Raw genomic sequence first — 22,260 nt, forward strand, 5'->3', positions numbered from 1 at the left:
TGAGTGTACAACCAGAACTGCAAGGAGAGGTGGCTGTGTGACTGAGGGACATGCAGCGTGCTGACAACCTGCTGGAGTCTTGAACACACATTTCTTTACAGTGCTGATATGAGAGATCATCATCCTCGTAACAACGCCCTACAAATGTATGAACGTGATGAAAGGGTGGGGAGAAGGAAACGCCTTGGACTCAGAGATAAACACACAACTGCCCAGGCATCGATAGCCTGAAGAGACTCGCTGAAAAAGCACAAGAAAGAAAGTGTCCATGCACAACTAATGGATTTCGTACCACCTTAACTGAGCCGACACGTGCTCATTCAGAGACGGCTCTGCTGACAAACAACACACACACAGTTTGATTAACTGAAAGACTACTGTGATCAGTGAACGCAAATTAAACACAAACAAATACTGTCATACATAAAATAAAACGTTAGTGTTAATATGATTAAGAACATAAAGACAGAGTGAGAAAGCCCTATCACAATAAAACCTTTAGCGACAGCTACAGGACACCGCACAGGTTTGATGACGTCACAATGAGAAATTAACGTATGGAGGAAGACAGCTAATTTAAATATTCATGTGATTTCGTTACAGATTCTCCATATGCCTTCAACAACACACACAAATACCCCCTTCCACAGCTACTCTGTATTTCAACAAGAAAAACTAATTTTATCCGTGGTCCTAGCACTAAATAATATTTTAATTAGACGTTTCAAATCATATTTTAAGTGAAAACAATCATGAATTCCTCTACGCCTCATTTGAATTACCTCCATCAAGTTGTGAATCTAACAGAGCCAGACAGTCGCCATGGAAGCGATACACTGTGGGCGGGGCTTAGCTGGGCCACACGCAAGTAGAGGAAATGGATTCTAAAACTTCTTAAAGACAACAGGACGTTAATAAAGAGACCGTGCTGTCAACCTACATTGTTCAATAACAGCGTCCGAGCAGCTCAGATCAGAACTGTGTGCATTAACTCATTACTGTGATCCATAACTGATCAGTAAACACAGAGACCAAAAGCAAACGTTTGTTCTCTAAAGATCCCACAATGCTTAGCTTGACGATTTAGGGCTGGTTATTAATATCAGCCATACTCATCCATAACTGCTACAAAAACAACCAGCACACTGGCCAGATGCATGCTGGGAAACTCAGCAGTGATACATTTCAGGAGAGTAAAAACCAATGAAGAAATTAATGGAAATAAAAATGTAAATAATAATAAACTCTATTGCTATAGATATAGTGTTGGCTTCCAGTACTGTGGGGTCTTCTAGAATAAAAGTCTCTGCTCCCTGTCCGACACCAGAAAAGCACTTTGGGACTTTGTGTTTAGTGGTGTGAGGTGACGTGTCGTTTACCAAGCAGTTCTTAAACCACCTGGTCTCAGAGCAGAAAAAGGTACAGCCCCTTTGAGACTGATGCAAGTGTCTTTAAAACCTTTAAATGGTGGCAATACCCTCCTTAAACAATACCTTGTGTACAGCCATCATTTAAACATAAAAACAAAACTGATCACCTACATTTTCCAAAAATTAAATAGAACAGAAAAACCCCCCACAAGAAACAGCTTGGGTTCATAAAAATAATTAAAACACCTCAGAGAAACCCTTGATTTGAGATCTGAGAAAAAGAAAAGAGGAAATTAAAAGCCACATTTTTGTGAGGTTATGGAGTGTTGTGTGTTTATATCGACTTAGGGACTAAGTGAGTGTTATTGTTGTTTACTCTACTCCGTATGAATATGTTTGCTTTTTCAAGTGTTCAGTGCAATAAAATGCTGGGAACCCCCCCCCCCCACTCCTCAACCTCCCACCAGACACACTGTCTGTAAGAGAGGGACCACCCGAGGCTTAAAGTTCTCTTTAATTGCAACGGCAAAAGGTGGGATCCCTCCCCTCTCAGGGTGCTCTGGGGCACCGTGGTCATCCTGGTCCTATGGTTACTCTCGCTGAGCGCCCAGAAGCAGCTACGAACTGTCCTGCAGTTCCTTGGCCTTCATTAGGATGGTGTGTACATCAGATATTGGGTAATCCTGCCAGAAAAGACAGAAACAGTTCAGTAAAATATATATATATATATATATATAAATAATAATAATAAATAAAAAGTCAGTCGGTCTAGACAAGTTCTGAGAGAGAGAGAGAGAGAGAGAGAGATGGGGAGGGAGGGAGATGGGGAGGGAGGGAAGAGAAAGAGACATGGGGATGGAGGCAGGGAGAGAAGAGAGAGACATGGGGGGGGAGAAGAGAGAGAGACATGGGGAGGGAGGGAGAGAGAGAGAGAGAAAGAGAGAGAGAGAAACACAGAGGTACCTGGAGTAATCTCATGTTCATTGTAAAGTCTCCTGCTAGCAGCTGATCCCGGATTAAACTGTATAAGAAAGGAGGCAAAAAAATTAGATATGCTACTGCACAAAAGACTAAAGTCATCTTAGAAAAATATACATGAAGTTATTTATAGAGCCAGTAAGTATCTTCCTTTATAAGAAGAAACAGTGAAACCTAAATACATATCGATACATAGCTTAAATTTCCAAATTCTCCACTGAGGAAACAAAACAAAACAAAGCCACAAAAAAAGAAACATTTAATACATTAATCTAAAGGTTTTATTTATTTCTATTATTTTTTGCAGATCTTACGTTAACATGGCGCAACAGACGAGGATGAGAAATTCGAAGCGATCTTGATCAGAGAAGAGCGAGTCCCAGATCCGGATCACGTCTGGAAGCAGAAACTCCTGAGAGAGCAGCAGTGTGAGCCAGCGGAAAGTGAAATACTGTGGCTTTATATTCTGCTCTTGCTGGAGGCAAAAAAGAGAGAAAGTGAGAGAATCAGAAAAATAAATGGACTAATCTTCATATTACACACTACTTTTCAAAAACAGAATACATTTCAGCGTCTGCATAATACCAGAGCACATAATTATAACCAAATAAGATTAAACTCGGGGCGGCACGGTGGTGCAGCGGGTAGTGTCGCAGTCACACAACTCCAGGGGCCTGGAGGTTTTGGGTTCGATTCCCGCTCCGGGTGACTGTCTGTGAGGAGTGTGGTGTGTTTTCTCTGTGTCCGCGTGGGTTTCTTCCGGGTGACTGTCTGTGAGGAGTGTGGTGTGTTTACTCTGTGTCTGCGTGGGTTTCTTCCGGGTGACTGTCTGTGAGGAGTGTGGTGTGTTCTCCGTGTGTCTGCGTGGGTTTCCTCCGGGTGACTGTGAGGAGTGTGGTGTGTTTACTCTGTGTCTGCGTGGGTTTCTTCCGGGTGACTGTCTGTGAGGAGTGTGGTGTGTTCTCCCTGTGTCTGCGTGGGTTTCCTCCGGGTGACTGTCTGTGAGGAGTGTGGTGTGTTCTCCCTGTGTCTGGGTGGGTTTCCTCCGGGTGACTGTCTGTGAGGAGTGTGGTGTGTTCTCTCTGTGTCCGCGTGGGTTTCCTCCAGGTGACTGTCTGTGAGGAGTGTGGTGTGTTCTCCCTGTGTCCGCGTGGGTTTCATCCGGGTGACTGTCTGTGAGGAGTGTGGTGTGTTCTCCCTGTGTCCGCATGGGTTTTCTCCGGGTGACTATCTGTGAGGAGTGTGGTGTGTGGGACTGTCGCCCCCTCCAGGGTGTATTCCCACCTTGCGCCCAATGATTCCAGGTAGGCTCTGGACCCACCACGACCCTGAACTGGATAAGCGCTTACAGATAATGAATGAATGAAGATCAAAATCATTTTCTGAGTTTTGTATCCACTCTTTGTTTTTATTACAGCTTGTACTCTTTACAGGGAACTTCCAGTTATTTCTAATGAAGGGATTAACAAAGATACTTTCACTGTCAGTTTAAAAGCTGTTGGCCTTTTCTGACGATCATATAATAGGCAATACACTCTGTAATGTTGACCTATGTGCTCTGTGTCACTAAAAACAAACCATGACAACTGTGTTTCTGAGACTTCAACTCACCCAGAGGAAATAAAACAAAAAGCAGCGTATGGATTGTTTCAGTACACGTCACAAGTTTAAACACTATTTAACAGAGGTATGAAAAGCATGTGATGCATAATAAAGTGTAACATTAAACTACAGACAGAGGAAGAGAAGAAAGGACAGATGCAGATTAAAGGAATAAAATGATCACAGATCAGACAAAAAAAGAGTGCTCACCAGCTTCAGATAGAGCTCCACATCCTTCTCTTTGAGCATGGAGAACACACTCTCCATCTTGTACGTTATACCACACTGAGAGTCGTCCAGGCTCTTGATGAAATTATCACGGTTCTCTGACATTAGGTTGGTGAAACAGAAGAAAGTGTCCGCCTCTGCATGCTCTGATGGAGGAAACACACAAACAATATGGAGGGCTGCACTGGTCAAAACTTGTTACACACACTTTGCAATACTTATAATATCATTAAACAGAACTAATTATTCTCTGTTTTTAATTAAACATAGACATAAAAATATTTATGTTTAATTAAATTTCTTAAAGGAAAAAGTTTATGTTCTACTTTTTATGCAGCACTTTCAGGCATTTAAAGCTTAAAGTTCTCTTACGCTAATGACCACTGTGCTCTGTGTTGTAACTTATGACACAGTTTGTCCTGCAGATGGCAGCATTATTACTAGTTTTTTTAAACATGGTTTCTTCAAGGATAAACATTTGAGCAAATAAATTGTTTTCCAATTCTAATAACGAGGGAAAAACGCTGTTGCTGTTTGTTTATTTGTTTGTTTTTTAGATATAAACATATCATCCAACATTTCTTGAGTATCTGTATTTTTTGCTTTTATTCCAAACTGGACATGAAATGTACACATCATTGAACTTCAGTACCTTTCCACTCTGTGTTGGGGTCAGTGGCAAATGTGTAGTAAATAGGTCCAACAATTTCATTCATGCCCTGGACGTAGGCGATGCCGGGGTTCAGTTTGGCGTAGATGAACAGAATGCGCTCCACCACTTCCCAGTGAGCCTCGCAGCCGTTCGGAAGAACCTCGTACTCGTTAGAAGGGTACAGGTTCAGAGCCTTCCCTGGGGAGCTCACCTACACCACACAAGACAACGTTAAACATATATTATCAAATAATAATTGGGAAAAATAAATGGACAGGGAGCGCTAGGAGGTATAATGTAACATACGTAGTTAACATACTTTACTATAATATGCTGCTATGCTACATAATCACATCAGAATATGTAGAAAGCTAAGTGGAAAAATAGACAGAGCAAAACAGTAGAGCTATATAACCTTTTGTTAAACTGATTAATAAAATGGCAATGCATGTATAAATGAAATAAATTTTGGACTAGATAATGATAATCATAAATTAATAATAAAATAATTAAGGAGGAGCCTGTTGGGTTTGAGCAGATATTTAACACATCAGTACTTTCCAACTGCAAAACCTCCATTTTACACTCGTGAAGTCATGTAGAGGGCTGAGGACAGGAATCAGGAGTGTTATAACAGGGCACATGACTACAGCACATACAACAACGCCGACTTAAGTGAAATGGATATCTGAATTAGTAACACCACACCTAAACAGCTATTATAAGCTTTAGCATTCATATAAGAGCTTTATATATAGGCTTTAAATCTTTTAAATATAGTCCTGCCTGAGAGGTTAAATTAAATGATATATCATTATTTAAAAGTAAATACTTTAAATCTTACATGGTTCTGTTTAGTTAAGAAATGGATTTCTGGACGAGAATAAAAACATGAATCCAGATGTCCTTGTGAATACATTTCTTAAAGGTCCTTGTAGGATTTTGATAATTGTGTACAACTGAGTGTTTGAGATTTCTAGAACAGAACATTTCACATCAAATCACAATCAATGAGTTTACGTCCAAAAAATGTTATTACGAAAATTCTTAGAAAAACTGATGATAAAATGCAGATGTTTTAATATAACGTCTTTGATATAAGTCTGTGATGTGTGTTCAAGTTCAAGAAGTGCAATGCTTGCACATTTGCGCGCGCACACACACACACACACACACACACACACACACACACATACACACACGCTCACACAAGTACTCACCAATGTTTGACCATCTGAGCACTGGCCAGAGTAAGCAGGTCACAAAGAATATCAGCAACAAATATTATGAATTGGGGAAAAGAAAAAAGAAAGAAAGAAAACAAAAACAAAAAACTCAAAAAAAAAAAAAAATAAATAAATAAATCACAAAAAAACACACTCACAAAAACACACACACAAAAAAAAAACAAAAAAAACATACGCACAAAAAAAATAAAAAAAAATAAACCATACAAAACACACTCCCCCCCCCCAAAAAAAAAAAACGCACAAAAAATAAATAAATAAAACCACACACACTCACAAAAATAAATAAAAATAAATAAATAAATAAATAAAACCACACACACTCACAAAAATAAATAAAAATATATATAAATAAATAAATAAATAAAAATAAATAAATAAATAAATAAACCCTCACTTACGTTGGTGACTCCACTGCGGTTGCGGTCCACAGTTTGGGCTTTAAGTGTGGTTTGCTCCACTCGTCTGCGGAGAGTTTCATATTCATTCTGAGGGTCCAGGATCAGCTGACAGGGAAAATCTGTGGGTCTCTGGAAGAACGCCATGTCCGGATACAACCGCCTAGGAGCAGAAACAGAGACCTTTAGGCTACGTTCACACAGCAGGTGAAAGTGGCCAAATCCGATCTGGGTCGTCATGTGTGACACAGATGTGTCGTATTTGTGGCTGTGTGAACAGCACAAATCGCATTGAATCAGACTTTTTAAAATCAGATTTGGGCCACTTTCATATGTGGTATTGAGGTCCGATCCATATCCGATCTGTGGCAATGCGGCTCTGTCTGAACGGCCAGATGGGAATTCATGTGACTTTACGTCACTCCGGCCACTGACAATGATCTCGGACTACGGTCCAAAGCATTTTTCATTTTAATTTGAGGGGTTTAGGACGTGGAAATGGCCATGAAAAGCATTTTCGATTTGTAAAAAACATTGGGAAACGAAAAACATGTGAGACTCCTTAATCCAGGAGTTTCAGATGAGAAAATAAAACATGTGGAGATTTATATAAGGGGTTCTTTATTATTTTTTTAATAGTTCGATATCAGTTTTATATTGTTATTTTCGGTATGAAGCTCTATAAATATGGATCATGAAGATATTAAACTCATTATGTCAGCACTCGTCTGCTTCTCTTTGGAGACCTCGTGTTTGTGAGAGACTCTGGAAACTTGTGCTTGGAGTGAAAGAAACATCCGTACAGTCTTTAAATAGTGTTTAACATATTGCTCATAATGAATAAAGAAAGGGGAGGTTTTGTGATACAGAGCTGCACAGTCCACTCCCATTATTTTAGTTCAAAAACAGATGGACTTTTCTTTCTGGTCAGCGCCTAAAGCACCATCCTCTGCGTATTCGGGTCAGTTTAGGAGTGTGATCTGTTCAGGCTGATGTCAGATAGAGGTGACCTTATATAGACAGTGTGAACAGCAGAACCAAAAATCTGATTTGGGCCACTTTTACCTGCTGTGTGAACGTAGCCTTACAGTCTTTAAAGAAGCAATTATTATTTTTCTCCAAAAAACATGGATGTATCAGAGATTGGAAACAACATAAATAATCACATTCATAAATGTTTTTTCCACTTTGGAGGTATAACTTAAAAACTGATTTAGGTCCCTTTTTAAACATTCATTCATTCATTCATTCATTATCTGTAAGAGCTTATCCAGACTGTCAACCAGAGGAAACCCATGCAGACACAGAGAGAACACACCACACTCCTCACAGATAGTCACCCGGAAGAAACCCACGCAGACACAGAGAGAACACACCACACTCCTCACAGACAGTCACCCGGAGGAAACCCATGCAGACACAGAGAGAACACACCACACTCCTCACAGACAGTCACCCAGAGGAAACCCACGCAGACACAGAGAGAACACACCACACTCCTCACAGACAGTCACCCAGAAGAAACCCACGCAGACACAGAGAGAACACACCACACTCCTCACAGACAGTCACCCGGAGGAAACCCACGCAGACACAGGGAGAACACACCAACTCCTCACAGACAGTCACCCGGAGGAAACTCACGCAGACACAGGGAGAACACACCACACTCCTCACAGACAGTCACCCGGAGGAAACCCACGCAGACACAGAGAGAACACACCAACTCCTCACAGACAGTCACCCGGAGGAAACTCACGCAGACACAGGGAGAACACACCACACTCCTCACAGACAGTCACCCGGAGGAAACCCACGCAGACACAGAGGGAACACACCACACTCCTCACAGACAGTCACCCAGAGGAAACCCACGCAGACACAGAGAGAACACACCACACTCCTCACAGACAGTCACCCGGAGTGAGGCTTGAACCCACAACCCCAGGACACTGGAGCTGTGTGACTGCAACACTACCTGCTGCGCCACAGTGCCGCCGACTTTTTATACATACATTTATAAACAGTTTTCATACATTTAGATGTATGAACATTTTTTTGGGACATTTTTTTTATCTTTTTTACCTCACCAATCTATGGCCGTCTTTGAGAGAGGAGCGTACCTGACATCTTTATCAATCTGCAGCAGCACCTCATTGTCTTTGAAGTAATTGTTCCATCGGCTTTCAGGATTGGGGTTCAGAGGCTAAAACCACAGAGAAGAGAGAGAGCAAAGGCAAAGAAAAAGAGAGATAAAAAGAGAAAGGTCCCTTAAGTAACCAGTTCTCTTACAGTGAAGCAGAGTAAGAGAACCACATGAAATGAATCAGAACATGTGAGCTAAACGTGTGTGTGTTAAATATAGGTTTTCTCACGTGATCTTCCATGGTCACGTCCTCTCTAGACTGGCCCAGGTTGGCTTTGGCGATTCCCGGCTGGATGATCATCTCCTTCAGGAACTGGGCATACAGCTCCCTGAGCAATCACAATAAACAACATCAGAGAGTGTGCGCAATTCAGGTTTAATATTAGAACACGCTGGGACTGTACCCACAAGGGAGTGAACTGTAAGCAAATGTTTTTTTGAATTTTTGTTATTATTTTCACAGATGAAAACATTCATAGTGTTGAAATACTACATGAAATTTAATTTCAAATAGCAATTATTTTATTATGTGGGCCTTTTATAACTCAGTGTGTGATTTGTAGCTCAAAACCTCTATCAATTTAAACTACTCTCTTAAAACTACAAGAAAATCATCTAAAAATGGAATGTAATAACGAGGAATTGTCTAATCTTATATTTTAATCATATTATCCTTGTTTCCTTGTAAGTTCAGCGAATGACTTTTAAATGTATTTACTAACCCCAAGGACACTTCCTTCCTGCTATAAAAAGGAAAAGCATCAACACTAAGTTTGGGGAATTAAAACTGGGAAATAAGCATTCTCTGTTAAAGTGAAACCAAAAGAAGATCAAAACACTCTCCCCTTACATCAGCATCACTCAAGTGTACTTCAATGTGATGAGTGGGCAATAAATAATATCATTATTATTATTAATATGTTGAATTATAGGAGTTTGTGTGTTCTCCCTGTGTCCACGTGGGTTTCCTCCGGGTGACTGTCTGTGAGGAGTGTGGTGTGTTCTCTCTGTGTCTGCGTGGGTTTCCTCCGGGTGACTGTCTGTGAGGAGTGTGGTGTGTTCTCTCTGTGTCTGCGTGGGTTTCATCCGGGTGACTGCCTGTGAGGAGTGTGGTGTGTTCTCTCTGTGTCTGTGTGGGTTTCCTCCAGGTGACTGTCTGTGAGGAGTGTGGTGTGTTCTCTCTGTGTCTGCGTGGGTTTCCTCCGGGTGACTGTCTGTGAGGAGTTGGTGTGTTCTCTCTGTGTCTGCGTGGGTCTCCTCCAGGTGACTGTCTGTGAGGAGTGTGGTGTGTTCTCTCTGTGTCTGCGTGGGTTTCCTCCGGGTGACTGTCTGTGAGGAGTTGGTGTGTTCTCTCTGTGTCTGCGTGGGTCTCCTCCAGGTGACTGTCTGTGAGGAGTGTGGTGTGTTCTCTCTGTGTCTGCGTGGGTTTCCTCCGGGTGACTGTCTGTGAGGAGTTGGTGTGTTCTCCCTGTGTCTGTGTGGGTTTCCTCAGGGTGACTGTCTGTGAGGAGTGTGGATTTCCTCCAGGTGACTGTCTGTGAGGAGTGTGGTGTGTTCTCCCTGTGTCCGCGTTGGTTTCCTCTGGGTGACTGTCTGTGAGGGGTTGGTGTGTTCTCTCTTTGTCTGCGTGGGTTTCCTCCGGGTGACTGTCTGTGAGGAGTGTGGATTTCCTCCGGGTGACTGTCTGTGAGGAGTGTGGTGTGTTCTCCCTGTGTCCGCGTGGGTTTCCTCTGGGTGACTGTCTGTGAGGAGTTGGTGTGTTCTCTCTTTGTCTGCGTGGGTTTCCTCCGGGTGACTGTCTGTGAGGAGTGTGGATTTCCTCCGGGTGACTGTCTGTGAGGAGTGTGGTGTGTTCTCCCTGTGTCCGCGTGGGTTTCCTCTGGGTGACTGTCTGTGAGGAGTTGGTGTGATCTCCCTGTGTCTGCGTGGGTTTCCTCTGGGTGACTGTCTGTGAGGAGTTGGTGTGTTCTCCCTGTGTCTGCGTGGGTTTCCTCCGGGTGACTGTGAGGAGTTGGTGTGTTCTCTGTGTCTGCGTGGGTTTCCTCCGGGTGCTCCGGTTTCCTCCCACGGTCCAAAAACACATGTTGGTAGGTGGATTGGCGACTCAAAAGTGTCCATAGGTGTGTGTGTGTTGCCCTGTGAAGGTCTGGTGCCCCCTCCAGGGTGTATTCCTGCCTTGTGCCCAATGATTCCAGGTAGGCTCTGGACCCACTGCGACCCTGAACTGGATAAGCGCTTACAGATAATGAATGAATGAATGAATGTTGAATTATACCTCAACACACTTTTCTGAGAATATGACAGGGATCATCAGTTATTTTGCATTAATCAGAAACAAGAGTCACAGACGTAGTATCACTAATGTCTTAGGAAACATCAAAATCTATTGGACTATTTATGCCTCCCCTTTGGATTTTTATTTATATATTTGCTAAACATGAGGGTGTGGGTGATTTAGGGGACAGTTCTATGAGGTGCTTTGTAATTAAAAACTAATACATAAAACAAAACCTATTCAGACAAAACATATATGTGGCATGTAAACAATAACCAGGGTAATGGCAATGCATAATAACATACAGCAGATTATTTATTCTTATTTAAAATAAGCCTTTATTATTGAACCTTTCGATCGTTATTGAAAGATAAATAAAAACGTAAACTATTTTTGGTGCAAAAAGTTCAAAAATCACAAAAACAACTGAGAGATATTTTGTGTAACAATGTATCACAACGGGCGGCACGGTGGCGCAGCAGGTAGTGTCGCAGTCACACAGCTCCAGGGACCTGGAGGTTTTGGGTTCGATTCCCGCTCCGGGTGACTGTCTGTGAGGAGTTGGTGTGTTCTCCCTGTGTCCGCGTGGGTTTCCTCCCACAGTCCAAAAACACATGTTGCAGGTGGATTGGCGACTCAAAAGTGTCCGTAGGTGTGAGTGTGTGAGTGAATGTGTATGTGTGTATGTTGCCCTGTGAAGAACTGGCGCCCCCTCCAGGGTGTATTCCTGCCTTGCGCCCAATGATTCCAGGTAGGCTCTGGACCCACCGCGACCCTGAACTGGATAAGCGCTTACAGATAACGAATGTATTACAACATTTACAAATTTTCAAAGAATATTTACTTTAAGCTCATTTTAAAGCTTCATTACTTCCTCCTTGTCCTTGATTTGATCTGAACACCTGACCATGTCACATCTCAAATCGTCTAATACTGTGGCTCTCCATCTCACTGCTGCTTAAAACTGACAAGGTCTGCTCCGAGGACTGTGAGCAATGATGAATAATTAAAGCAGAACCTGAATAGTAGCTGAAGCAATGCTCATGTCAGCAGCAGAATGAATGTGTGTGTGTGTGTGTAATGTTGCTGTTTTTACAGTTTGCTGTAACCAACAGCATTTTTACAAATCTGTGTTTAAAACAGAACAATACCAGCTCAGCTGCCAGTAACTTGCTTTCTGCACTGAAGCTTTTCTTAATATTGTTTATGAAATTAACCCAAAACTCTGATTTAAAATAAAGACAATTTTAGAATTTCTGAAAAAACTGCTAAAAACACTAAAATAATGTCTAATTCACATGAAGATTTTTTTTGGAGATTTAAAATGAAACACTGATATTGAATTTGCAGATCATTCATTTTGTCAAAAGGCATTAATATATATGCAATTTGCCTCGTATGACATAAAAACAGCTGATCCAGATTCAAAAAGAGCTAATAAAGCAGACTACTTTCATATTGAAATGCATTGTTATAAAGCTATAATGTTGAAGACGTGCTGTCCTCCTCAAAGTTATAGGGTGCTCACAATAGATCTGTCCTTAATCAGTTTTTTCTAGTCTTCACATTCCACTTAAAATAAAACATTAAATATCACCATACGTTTGTAGCTTTGGCTCATGCACAGAGTGACCACAGAGAGTCAGTAAAATTCATCATTCACTCAAAGCCTTTAGATGAGAGAGGATATAAGAGTTTTTTCAAAGCCATCTAGTGTATGATTAACGTAAGGCTATATATTCATACTTCTCTGTTAATGGCAGCAAGATGTTTGCTCTGACTTTGGAGCTTTCGCAAAAGACAATGAAAGTGAAACACCTGGTTTTAGACCACAGTAATTTATTAGTATGGTGTAGGGCCTCCTTTTGCGGCCGATACAGCGTCAGTTGGTCTTGGGAATGACATACACAAGTCCTGCACAGTGGTCAGAGGGATTTGAAGCCATTCTTCTTGCAGGATAGTGGCCAGGTCTCTATGTGATGCTGGTGGATGGTGTGTGGTAATACATGTATATGGCTGTATATGTGTGTGTGTGTGTGTGTGTGTGTGTGTGTGTGTGTGAGCCCCCCCTAATACAAAGTGTACTAAAAGCAATAATACTGCAGTGATAATTGTGTCAAATAAAAAAAAAAGTCAAATATCAATAAAGAAGCATACCCAGTAAACAAGGAACGTCCCTGGACGTTCAAAATAGGTCTAAAAGTAGTCTGTCCGTCAAAGACATATTTTAAACGTCAATGGACGTCCAAAATCCATCTTAATAAGTTAGTTAAGTGGTGACCAATCGATAACGTCAGTGGACGTCCAAAATGCATTTTATACAAGTAATTTATTTCGGGACCAATTAACAACGTCAATGGACGTCCAAAATACGTCTAATAGTCGTCTTTTCAATGTCTGTGTTTGGACGTCTTTTCAACTTTCATTTTCAACCTTAAGAGAACGTTGATTAGACGGCAGTCATTACGTTGTTTCAACGTTGAATCAACGGCTAATTGTTTACTGGAATAGTAAGCGGTCATAGAAACAATAATTGTTCTTAAATGACTTGCCTAGTTAAATTGAAGTTTAAATTAACAAAACAAAAAAAAATGACGAGGAACTTGGAGAGAACTTTATTTGCTAGCTTTGCTAACGCATTGCTTGCTGAAAACTTTAGCTTCTGTTGGTAATATCCACTACAGTTAGCAATATATGACGTAAAGGCATCGGCTTTACATGGCTGGTGTGGTGTAGCGTGTAATTAACCCACCAACAGACAGATGGCACTCTGGATAAGAGCATCTGCCAAACGCCATACGTGTAAATGTAAAATCTAAACAGTTAGTGTTTTATAAAATGTTGCAAATGTCATTCTAAGACAACTGTGATTACATTTGGAATGGTGAGTTATTATATATTATATAAATATGTAATATATTATTAAATATACTATAAATATTACACTTATATATAAAATACAATTCAAAAGTTTTAGAGTACTAATATGTCCTCCAGGTATACAGGAGGTCCTTGGGTTACGTGAGTCCCAAGTTACGATGTTTCGTGGTTACGACTCCCATTTACTGTATATAGCCTTGTTTCGACTTAAGTGGTTTTGTGTCGTAAACGTCGTAACGTGAACTTCGTGTTTGGTGTGCGCGGCGGAAGAATACACGGTTACGCGGCTCGGGATCGAAGAGGATAGGTGTTAGGAGGAGGATAAGTGCGTACAGTATGTTATTTACGTACAGTATGTACGTATGTTCCGACTTACACCGAAAATCGGTTTACGACGCGACGTAGGAACGGATCAACGTCGTAAGTTGAGGACCCCCTGTATATTACAATAGCAGCTATAATTATTTACTGTCCACCTCTGGTCAGGGAGTGTTTTACCTCTGCTTTTTTAGGAAGGAATCCCATAGCGTCTGGTCCAGGGGGAGGTAGTTCAATAAAATCTGAAAGAAGAGAAGAAAAAAACAAAACAAAACCTTATTGTTTACCGTTTTTGGTTTTCGTAAGTGTTTTTAGATTTGAGGCAGATGTAGATAAAAGTAACACTCTTCTACTACTAACCTTTTTGTGACATACATTCGTCCATTTTTAATATGTGTGTCGTACAGCGTAAAAAAATCCCTAAACTCACCTTCCAGCACAAAGACCGGATCCCTCCTTCAAAGGGGATTCCTGAGGATTGGGATGAGATGAAAGCATCCAGAGGAAAAGGGGAAGATGGGGATAAAAAGTGAAAAAAAAGGCAAGGCTTGTTTATTTATATAGCACTTCCTTAAAAGAAATGTGTTCTCACAGGTAAAAAAAATAAAGCATACAACATATCAATCACATCCGTAAAACAAAAATGAGATAAAAGATCAAATCACTACACAAAATATATTAAATTATAAATTCACTTATATAAAGTATATAAATATATATCAAATATACAATCAAATCTTTCATTTAATTGAGAAAAAGATATGTACAATAACATGGTGCAGTGCGAGTGAGAAGACAAACGTCCTGGAATTTATTTAAAAACTTGCTAAATGTCTTACCGCCGAAGCAGAGCTCCCTCAGAGCTTTCAGGTCAATCTTCTCCTCAGCCAGTGCCACCTTAAACTCCTGGATCCTTTCAGTACATAAAACACAACAGATGACTTTTATGGCATGAATGAAGTACGCATTCTTTTTTTATATTAGACTCTGCTAAATGTACAAAAAAGGCAATAAAACTTATATAATATACAATAAACAATATACCATTGTAAAAATAAAACCTGTATAAAGCATATTAGAATATAAAAGGAAATAGAAGTCATCTCTTTCATTCAGGACACATTCAGTAGTTTAGAAATACGTCCAGAAAAACGGCTCAGAATCGCTTTATAAAGTACAACTCCATTTCCAAAAAAAGTTGAGACATTGTGCAAAATTCATTCATTCATTCATCCATTGTCTGTAACCTTTATCCAGTTCAGGGTCCTGGTGGGTCCAGAGCCTACCTGGAATCATTGGGCGCAAGGCAGGAATACACCCTGGAGGGGGTGCCAGTCCTTCACAGGGCAACAGGGACACACACACAGACACACTTTTGAGTCTCCAATCCACCTACCAACGTGTGTTTTTGGACTGTGGGAGGAAAACGGAGCACCCGGAGGAAACCCATGCAGACACAGGGAGAACACACCACACTCCTCACAGACAGTCACCCGGAGGAAACCCACACAGACACAGAGAGAACACACCACACTCCTCAGACAGTCACCCGGAGGAAACCCACACAGACACAGAGAGAACACACCACACTCCTCACAGACAGTCACGCGGAGGAAACCCACGCAGACACAGGAAGAACACACCACACTCCTCACAGGCAGTCACCCGGAGCGGGAATCGAACCCACAACCTCCAGGTCCCTGGAGCTGTGTGACTGTGACCTGCTGCACCACCGTGCCGCCTCATTGCGCAAAATGTAAATAAAAAACAAAATGGTTTGCATTTGAATGCTATATTTAATTTTAAATAGAACAAAACCAATATTTTAAAGATGTTTAAATTTAAAAAGTTTAAAGAAAAATATTTAAAGAAAAAAGCTAGGACAGGGGTGTGTTTACCACTGTGATGCATCAACTCTTCTTTTAACAACTCTCTACAAGCATTTGGGAACTCAGGAGACCAGTCGTAATTTTGAAAGTAATTGTTTTCAACAAATCATACTCAATCCCTACATGCTTTCACCGGGTAAACAGCTAGAGCATTGTCTACATTGGCAGCATTAGGCACCATCTGACAGTATTTTATAGGAGATAGGAGTGAGGCAGCAAGTATAGAGACATCCTATTTGTTTATGAACTTAATGTGGAGTTTCACATGTAATTCATGCTCATCACACTCACAGAATATTTTACTTTGTGGTTACTTTAAATAACACCAAACATGCTTAAATGGCTGTCATCTGGAACTAAACTTATCTTTAAAATCAGATATTAGACAAGCAAGAAACGCGAGAACAATACTCCTATAGAACACACTTCACACACTACAGAGGATTGTCTTTTTTTCCACCCCATCAAGGACATGTGAAGGATCCTCAACACTAAGCTCTTAGCCCAAGACTAAGTAACATGAGCCAAAATGAAACAAAGCTAGGAACATGCTGCTGCTAATCAATACACAGGCCTTAAAATCTGGCCAGCTGATTGGTCAGGCCAAGACACAGAGCTAATCAATGAGCTCTTTTTGCCTTTGCTCTGGAAAGTGGCCTGGGGCTCTGAGGATATTGTTGCAACATATAAACTGGCTCATATCAACATGGTTTCTTCTGCCCGGACACATTAAACTGACACTGAGGCAAACCTTAGTTCTTTAACATAACGTCAATCTGCTTCATTGTATCAACGTAGCACTGGATGATGTGGCCAAAATCGATATCACAATCATTTTTTACAAAAACAAATAAAAAAATTACCATCAAACGTTAGCCTCTTTGCTTTATCAATATTAAAATTTTAAACTTTCACATTTTAAATTGAAGGTATTTAGGGCTCTTCCTGGATCGGGGGCTTGTGTGGTCTAATGACTTCCAGGGCTATGTCGTCAGAAGCTGTTAGCTCCCAGTAGGGTCTCCCATGGCGAACAGGTCTGGAGTGAAGATAAAGACAAACACGATCCAAGAAGCATCCTTGTGACTACAACAATTAGAACAAAGTGTACCCTGCCCAGGAGAGGGTTACCAGGACCTATCCCTGGAGCTAGGCCTGGGGGTAGTGCCCGACGGCGAGCGCCTGGTGGCCAGGCAGCCCATGTGACCCTGCCGGGCTCAGCCTGAAAAGGCAACGTGGGCCCACCATCCACAAGATCCAGAGCAGGGGTGCGGTGCAATGCCCATTGGGCACAGTGCTGGGGCGAATTAGACTGGTACCAGAAAATCTAACCTCACTGTGGGAGAAGGAGCCGAGGCTGGTGCGTGAGGTTGAGAGATTCTAGCTAGATATAGTTGGGCTCACCTCTACACACAGTGTGGGCTCTGGAACCAAACTCCTTGATAGGGGTTGGTCTCTCTCCTACACAGGAGTAGTACAGAGTGAGAGGTGCTGTGGGGGGTGTGGGGATACTAACAAGTCCCCGGCTGGCGGCTGTACAGTTGGAGTTTGTCCCAGTAAACGAGAGGGTCGCCTCAATGCGGCTTCGGCTTGCGGAGTTAGAATCTTTGACTGTTGTGTGTGCGTACGCACCAAACAGCAGCTCAGAGTATTCAGCCATATTGGAGGTAGTGAGTGGAGTTCTAGAGAGGATTCCATGCCCTGACTCTATCCTTTTGTTGGGGGACTTCAATGCTCACGTTGACAATGACTGGGAAACCTGGAGAGGAGTGATTGGAAGGAACGGCCTCCTGATCTGAACCCGAGCGGTGTGATGTTATTGGACCTCTGTGCTAGTCATGGTTTGTCTATAACAAACCCCATGTTCGAACATAGGGTTGCTCATACGTGTACTTGGTACCAGAGCACCCTGGGCTAAAGCCCTATGATCAACCTTGTGGTTGTGTCTTCTGATCTGAGGCCTTATGTTTTGGACACTCAGGTAAACAGAGGGGCTGAGCTGTCAACTGATCACCATCTGGTGGTGAGTTGGATCCGATGGCAGGGAAAGCAGCCGGACAGACCTGGTAAGCCCTAACATATAGTGAGGTTGTGCTGGGAAAAGTTGGCAGATGACTCTGTCCGTAGGGATTTAAAATCTCACGTTCCAGAGGAGGTGGGGGGAATGGAGTCTGAATGGACCCTGTTCCGGACTTTCATTGTGGAAGCAGCTGCATATAGCTGTGGTCAAAAGCTTGTCTGTGCCTGTTATGGTGGCAACCCAAGAGCCCGTTGGTGGACACCAGGGGTGAGGGAAGCTGTCAAGTGGATGGAGGAGGCTTTTCGAGCTTGGCCATTTCCAATAGACCTGCTGGAGTAAACTTAAAGCAATATTCCATTAATGTTTTGTACACAGCCCTAGCGTAGAGCTCACATTAGCTAATATAATCTTCTAAAATGACACGGTACACTCCTCTCCGCCTGGTTGTGAGGTGTTCTGTAAGGCAGGATGTGGGTTCAGAGCAGACTTTTGCACAACTGCTGCACACACACACACTATCTTTCCTCCAAAAGGCCCCTAGTATCCTGTTTTCCTGCCCCCAGAGTTACAAGTGAGCACAGGAATGGTGTCACAAGGCTGCGGGTGGCAATCCACTGAAGTAGCTGCCTCTGCTTTTCATTCTCTATCTCTCTTTTTTTTTTTTTTTTAAACTAACAGCACTCACGAGACACAGCACTGACCTGAGGCCAACTCCCTTCTCACTTTCGTACAACTGCTTCTCTCATTCGGTTAAAGTCTAACTCTGATGGTCTGCTGACTGTGATCTTTTCTGCTGGAGGTACACGACATCCGGCAGCAGAACTGAGCCAATAAAAACACAAATAACTAAGACTGTGGAGAGAAATCCCACGTTTGCCCAGTCTTAGGAACGGTTCTTTAATCTTTGTACTGAATGTAATGTGTCAGGTAAGCAGCGCACGTTCTGCATTCCTTTCTTGGTAGAAAGTACTCCAAGTACCTAAAGACACGACGGCAGCCCTAGAATAGTAATGAAGCAGGGCTCTGAGTCAGACTAGAACTGTCTCGCAACAACTTCCTAATTTCCCCTTACACTCTTAAATTTAAGGCTGCGGGAGCCATGGCACTGAACAACACGCCTCAGAATGAGGTCCATGATTCATCTCACATGAAAGTTACCCTGTTAAGTTGCTAGGTTCCAGAACTAAATTTGGAACCCATCTACATTCTTGATTTGTACTTTAGAAGCCCAAGACAAACGAGGGCAACCTTGGCCTATTGATTAAAGGAGTGGGCTTGCTTCGCTGGTTCGATTCCCACAACTGGCAGGAGAATTGAGACGGTGGGAGTGAAGGTAAAGCACTGTCCTCCTTCCTCAACCCATGGCTGAAGAAGTGACCTTGAGCAAGGCCTCCCAACTGCTCCTCAGGAGCTATGGCTGCCTGCCACTCAGGGTGTGTGTTCACTGCCCCTAATGCACTTGTATGTATGGTTTTTCACTGTCACAGACGGGTTAAAATGCAGAAGACATGTCATTGTACGTTTTCCAAAGACCAATAAATGCATTTCAAAATCGCCTTTCATTTCATTAACAAAACCATGCCACAGAAGAACCACTTTCGGTTCCCTAAAGAAACAGTTCATTAAAGAACATACTTCGTAATTGAGCTGCGTGAAACCACCATTTCCAAAGCTTTAAAGGAAAACATCTACGATTGCGGAGAATAGCGTTAATCTCTGGTTTATTAAAGTTTAGAAGCTCTGTCTTTTAAGGTGGAACAGCATTTTTGAGGAAGAGAACGACTGTTGGTTGAAGTTAACTTGTCTTTAAGTTTTTATTCACAGTTTGAACTCATTTGTAACTCAATTGGTTTTTGGTCTGTTTACTTTCATGCAGTTAGGCGTAGGTTCCACCGTAATTAATCTTACCCACCTATACAGCAAGAATAGAACAATATCCTCCTCTCGGTTTGTGCCGTTCAACATCTGGAGCTCTGTTCATCGTCTAAAAACCTCAGATGCCATTTCTCTGCCATGAGCAGAGAAAGAAATTCTAGTTTCATAAATATATATGTTTGGAGCATGCAAACTGACTGGAGGTAGCAAATGATGAGGAAACAGAACCTCAGAACTTTATAAAAATTGTTTCTTGATTCAAATTGTGAATGTCACCTATTAAAGGATTATCCTGGAACCATATGGTTGAGCTAAGAAAAATAAATGTGGTCTTTAGAGGTGATTTAACCTTTAGAAACCCAAGGAAACTTTACAATCAACACAGCATTCAATCCACACACACACTGCTAAGAAGTGGCAGCCAAACGTGCACAGCATACACTCGACCAGGAACCATCATCCACAAGGAGGACCACATCAGGCACTAGGGTTTCACCCAGGACAGAGCGCCAATCCATATCTGGGCACACACACATTCACTCACACAACAGGACAGTTATGAGAGGAGCCAATTCACCTAACCTCCATGTTTTTTTGGACTGTGGGAGGAAACCCACACAGACACTGGGAGAACATGGAAACTCCACTCAGATGAGATTTGAACCAAAGATCCCAGCGCTGGGAGGCGAACGTGCTCACCACTAAAACACTGTGGCGCCCAATAGGAAGATAAGTAAGAAGAGGAGGAGAATATAGGAATAATATGAAGAATAATAGGAAATAATGATGAGACTTGAGAACCAAGAAAAACTGAATGGAAAACCAAATTAAAAAGCTGGCAAAGAAGAATATGGAAGAGGGAAATAAACAGGAGGAGGAGAATGGAGAAACAGCAACATGAGGTAAACAGGGAGGAAGAAAGAAAATGGTTGAAGGAGATGAAAAAGAGAAAGAGGACAAATGAAGATGAGGAGGGGGGGATAATTTGATGAGGAAATTCAAAAGGAACAGGAAAAGGAGAGAAAGAAAGAATGGTGCAGAAAAATAATAAAGTGAAAAAGGAAAAATAAACAGGATGAGAAAGAAAAAACAATAATGAAGTGAAAGAATAAAACGACAAATTCACCGTTAATAAGAAATACAGAATAAAAAGACAAAAACAATAGGGAGAGAAGAAAGAAATGTAAATGAATAGAGGGATTAGTACGAGGAAAAAGAGGGAGAATAAAAACAAATATAAAAGAAGGGAATACAGAAAACTAGAGAAGATAAAAGGAATGATAAGAGGATGAGTGGCTGAGTATCCACAGTCCAGTCTTCCCTTCACTACGCTCTCAGCGCTCACAACAACCACCCCACACACCAACACAGCCCGAAATACCAGCCCCTCTCTCCCGTCAGCGCTTCAGGACTCCCCCGGAGTCTCCCTGTCGCACTTCAGTGCTGTGTTTCACTCCGAGCGAGCCTTTTAATCTCCGTTAAAACACACAACTCACCTGTTTCTGTACGAGCTCGACATGTTGGGCTTCAGCTGGAGGAACAGGGCGCCGCAGGAAAAAAAGTCCGACTGGAAACAAACTGCAAACACACTGGTGAGGGAGGTGGGGGAAGGAGGGAGATTTATATTATTCATTATATTTGCCTATTTCAAAATATCTATCTGTTTATTTTCTCTCTGAAATTAAGAGAGGTCTTACTGTGGAAAAAAAAATATATATTTTTTTATAAAAAAATGTCTTCAACTTTTTTGTTAATGACTTTTGCTGCCATCAAGGCAAGGTCTCTCCTGCGTAACCTGGTTAAGTCCATGGTTATTTCAGCAAAGTAAAGCCAGGCCTCGTTTTTTAATTACGCACCTGCTAGAACCTGCAGTCCAGATCTGTCTCCTACTGCGTGTTGTGAAGAGAAAAATCATACAGTGTTGTGTCAGTCAAGAATAGGCAAAAATTTAACTTACAAACCTGTAAAAATGTTTATCCCCAGTTCCCTTGATTAAATGATTAAAAATGTGCCCTAACAGTTCCCATGCCTCTGTCCCATCAAATTCTAAATGTATATTTACAAAGTTTTCAGTAAAAATATTGTGAATATTTTTTGTACTTTCATCAGTTAAATAAACAAATGTAATGTACAAATTAAAGTCTTTAATGTACAAATTAAAGACTATTGTTTAATTGCATTTTCCAAACAAATGAGTTTTATCCAGTTCAGGGTCACGGTGGGATTCCAGAGCCTACCTGGAATCATTGGGAGCAAGGCAGGGGGCGCCAGTCCTTCACAGGGCTACACACACTCACACATACACTTTTGAGTCACCAATCCACCTACAAATGTGTGTTTTTGGACTGTGGGAGGAAATCAGAAACCACCTGGAGGAAACCCATG

General features: G+C 41.8%; 1 protein-coding gene across 1 annotated transcript; it reads right to left on the bottom strand.

The window, feature by feature from the left end:
* Positions 1-253: 253 nt before the first annotated feature.
* On the bottom strand, positions 254-21,755 carry tbc1d13 (TBC1 domain family, member 13). Its single transcript, XM_066646290.1, has 13 exons — positions 21,732-21,755; positions 21,372-21,464; positions 14,934-15,007; positions 14,525-14,565; positions 14,275-14,336; positions 8,851-8,950; positions 8,599-8,681; positions 6,479-6,638; positions 4,831-5,041; positions 4,161-4,324; positions 2,663-2,823; positions 2,334-2,391; positions 254-2,053 (listed from the first exon to the last, which is right to left on the bottom strand). Exons 2-13 carry the CDS (start codon positions 21,392-21,394, stop codon positions 1,988-1,990), a joined length of 1,203 nt encoding a protein of 400 aa, XP_066502387.1. The 5' UTR covers positions 21,395-21,464; positions 21,732-21,755; the 3' UTR covers positions 254-1,987.
* Positions 21,756-22,260: the final 505 nt, after the last annotated feature.

Source organism: Hoplias malabaricus, chromosome 15, assembly GCF_029633855.1.
Source record: "Hoplias malabaricus isolate fHopMal1 chromosome 15, fHopMal1.hap1, whole genome shotgun sequence".
Classification (NCBI taxonomy): Eukaryota; Metazoa; Chordata; class Actinopteri; order Characiformes; family Erythrinidae; genus Hoplias; species Hoplias malabaricus.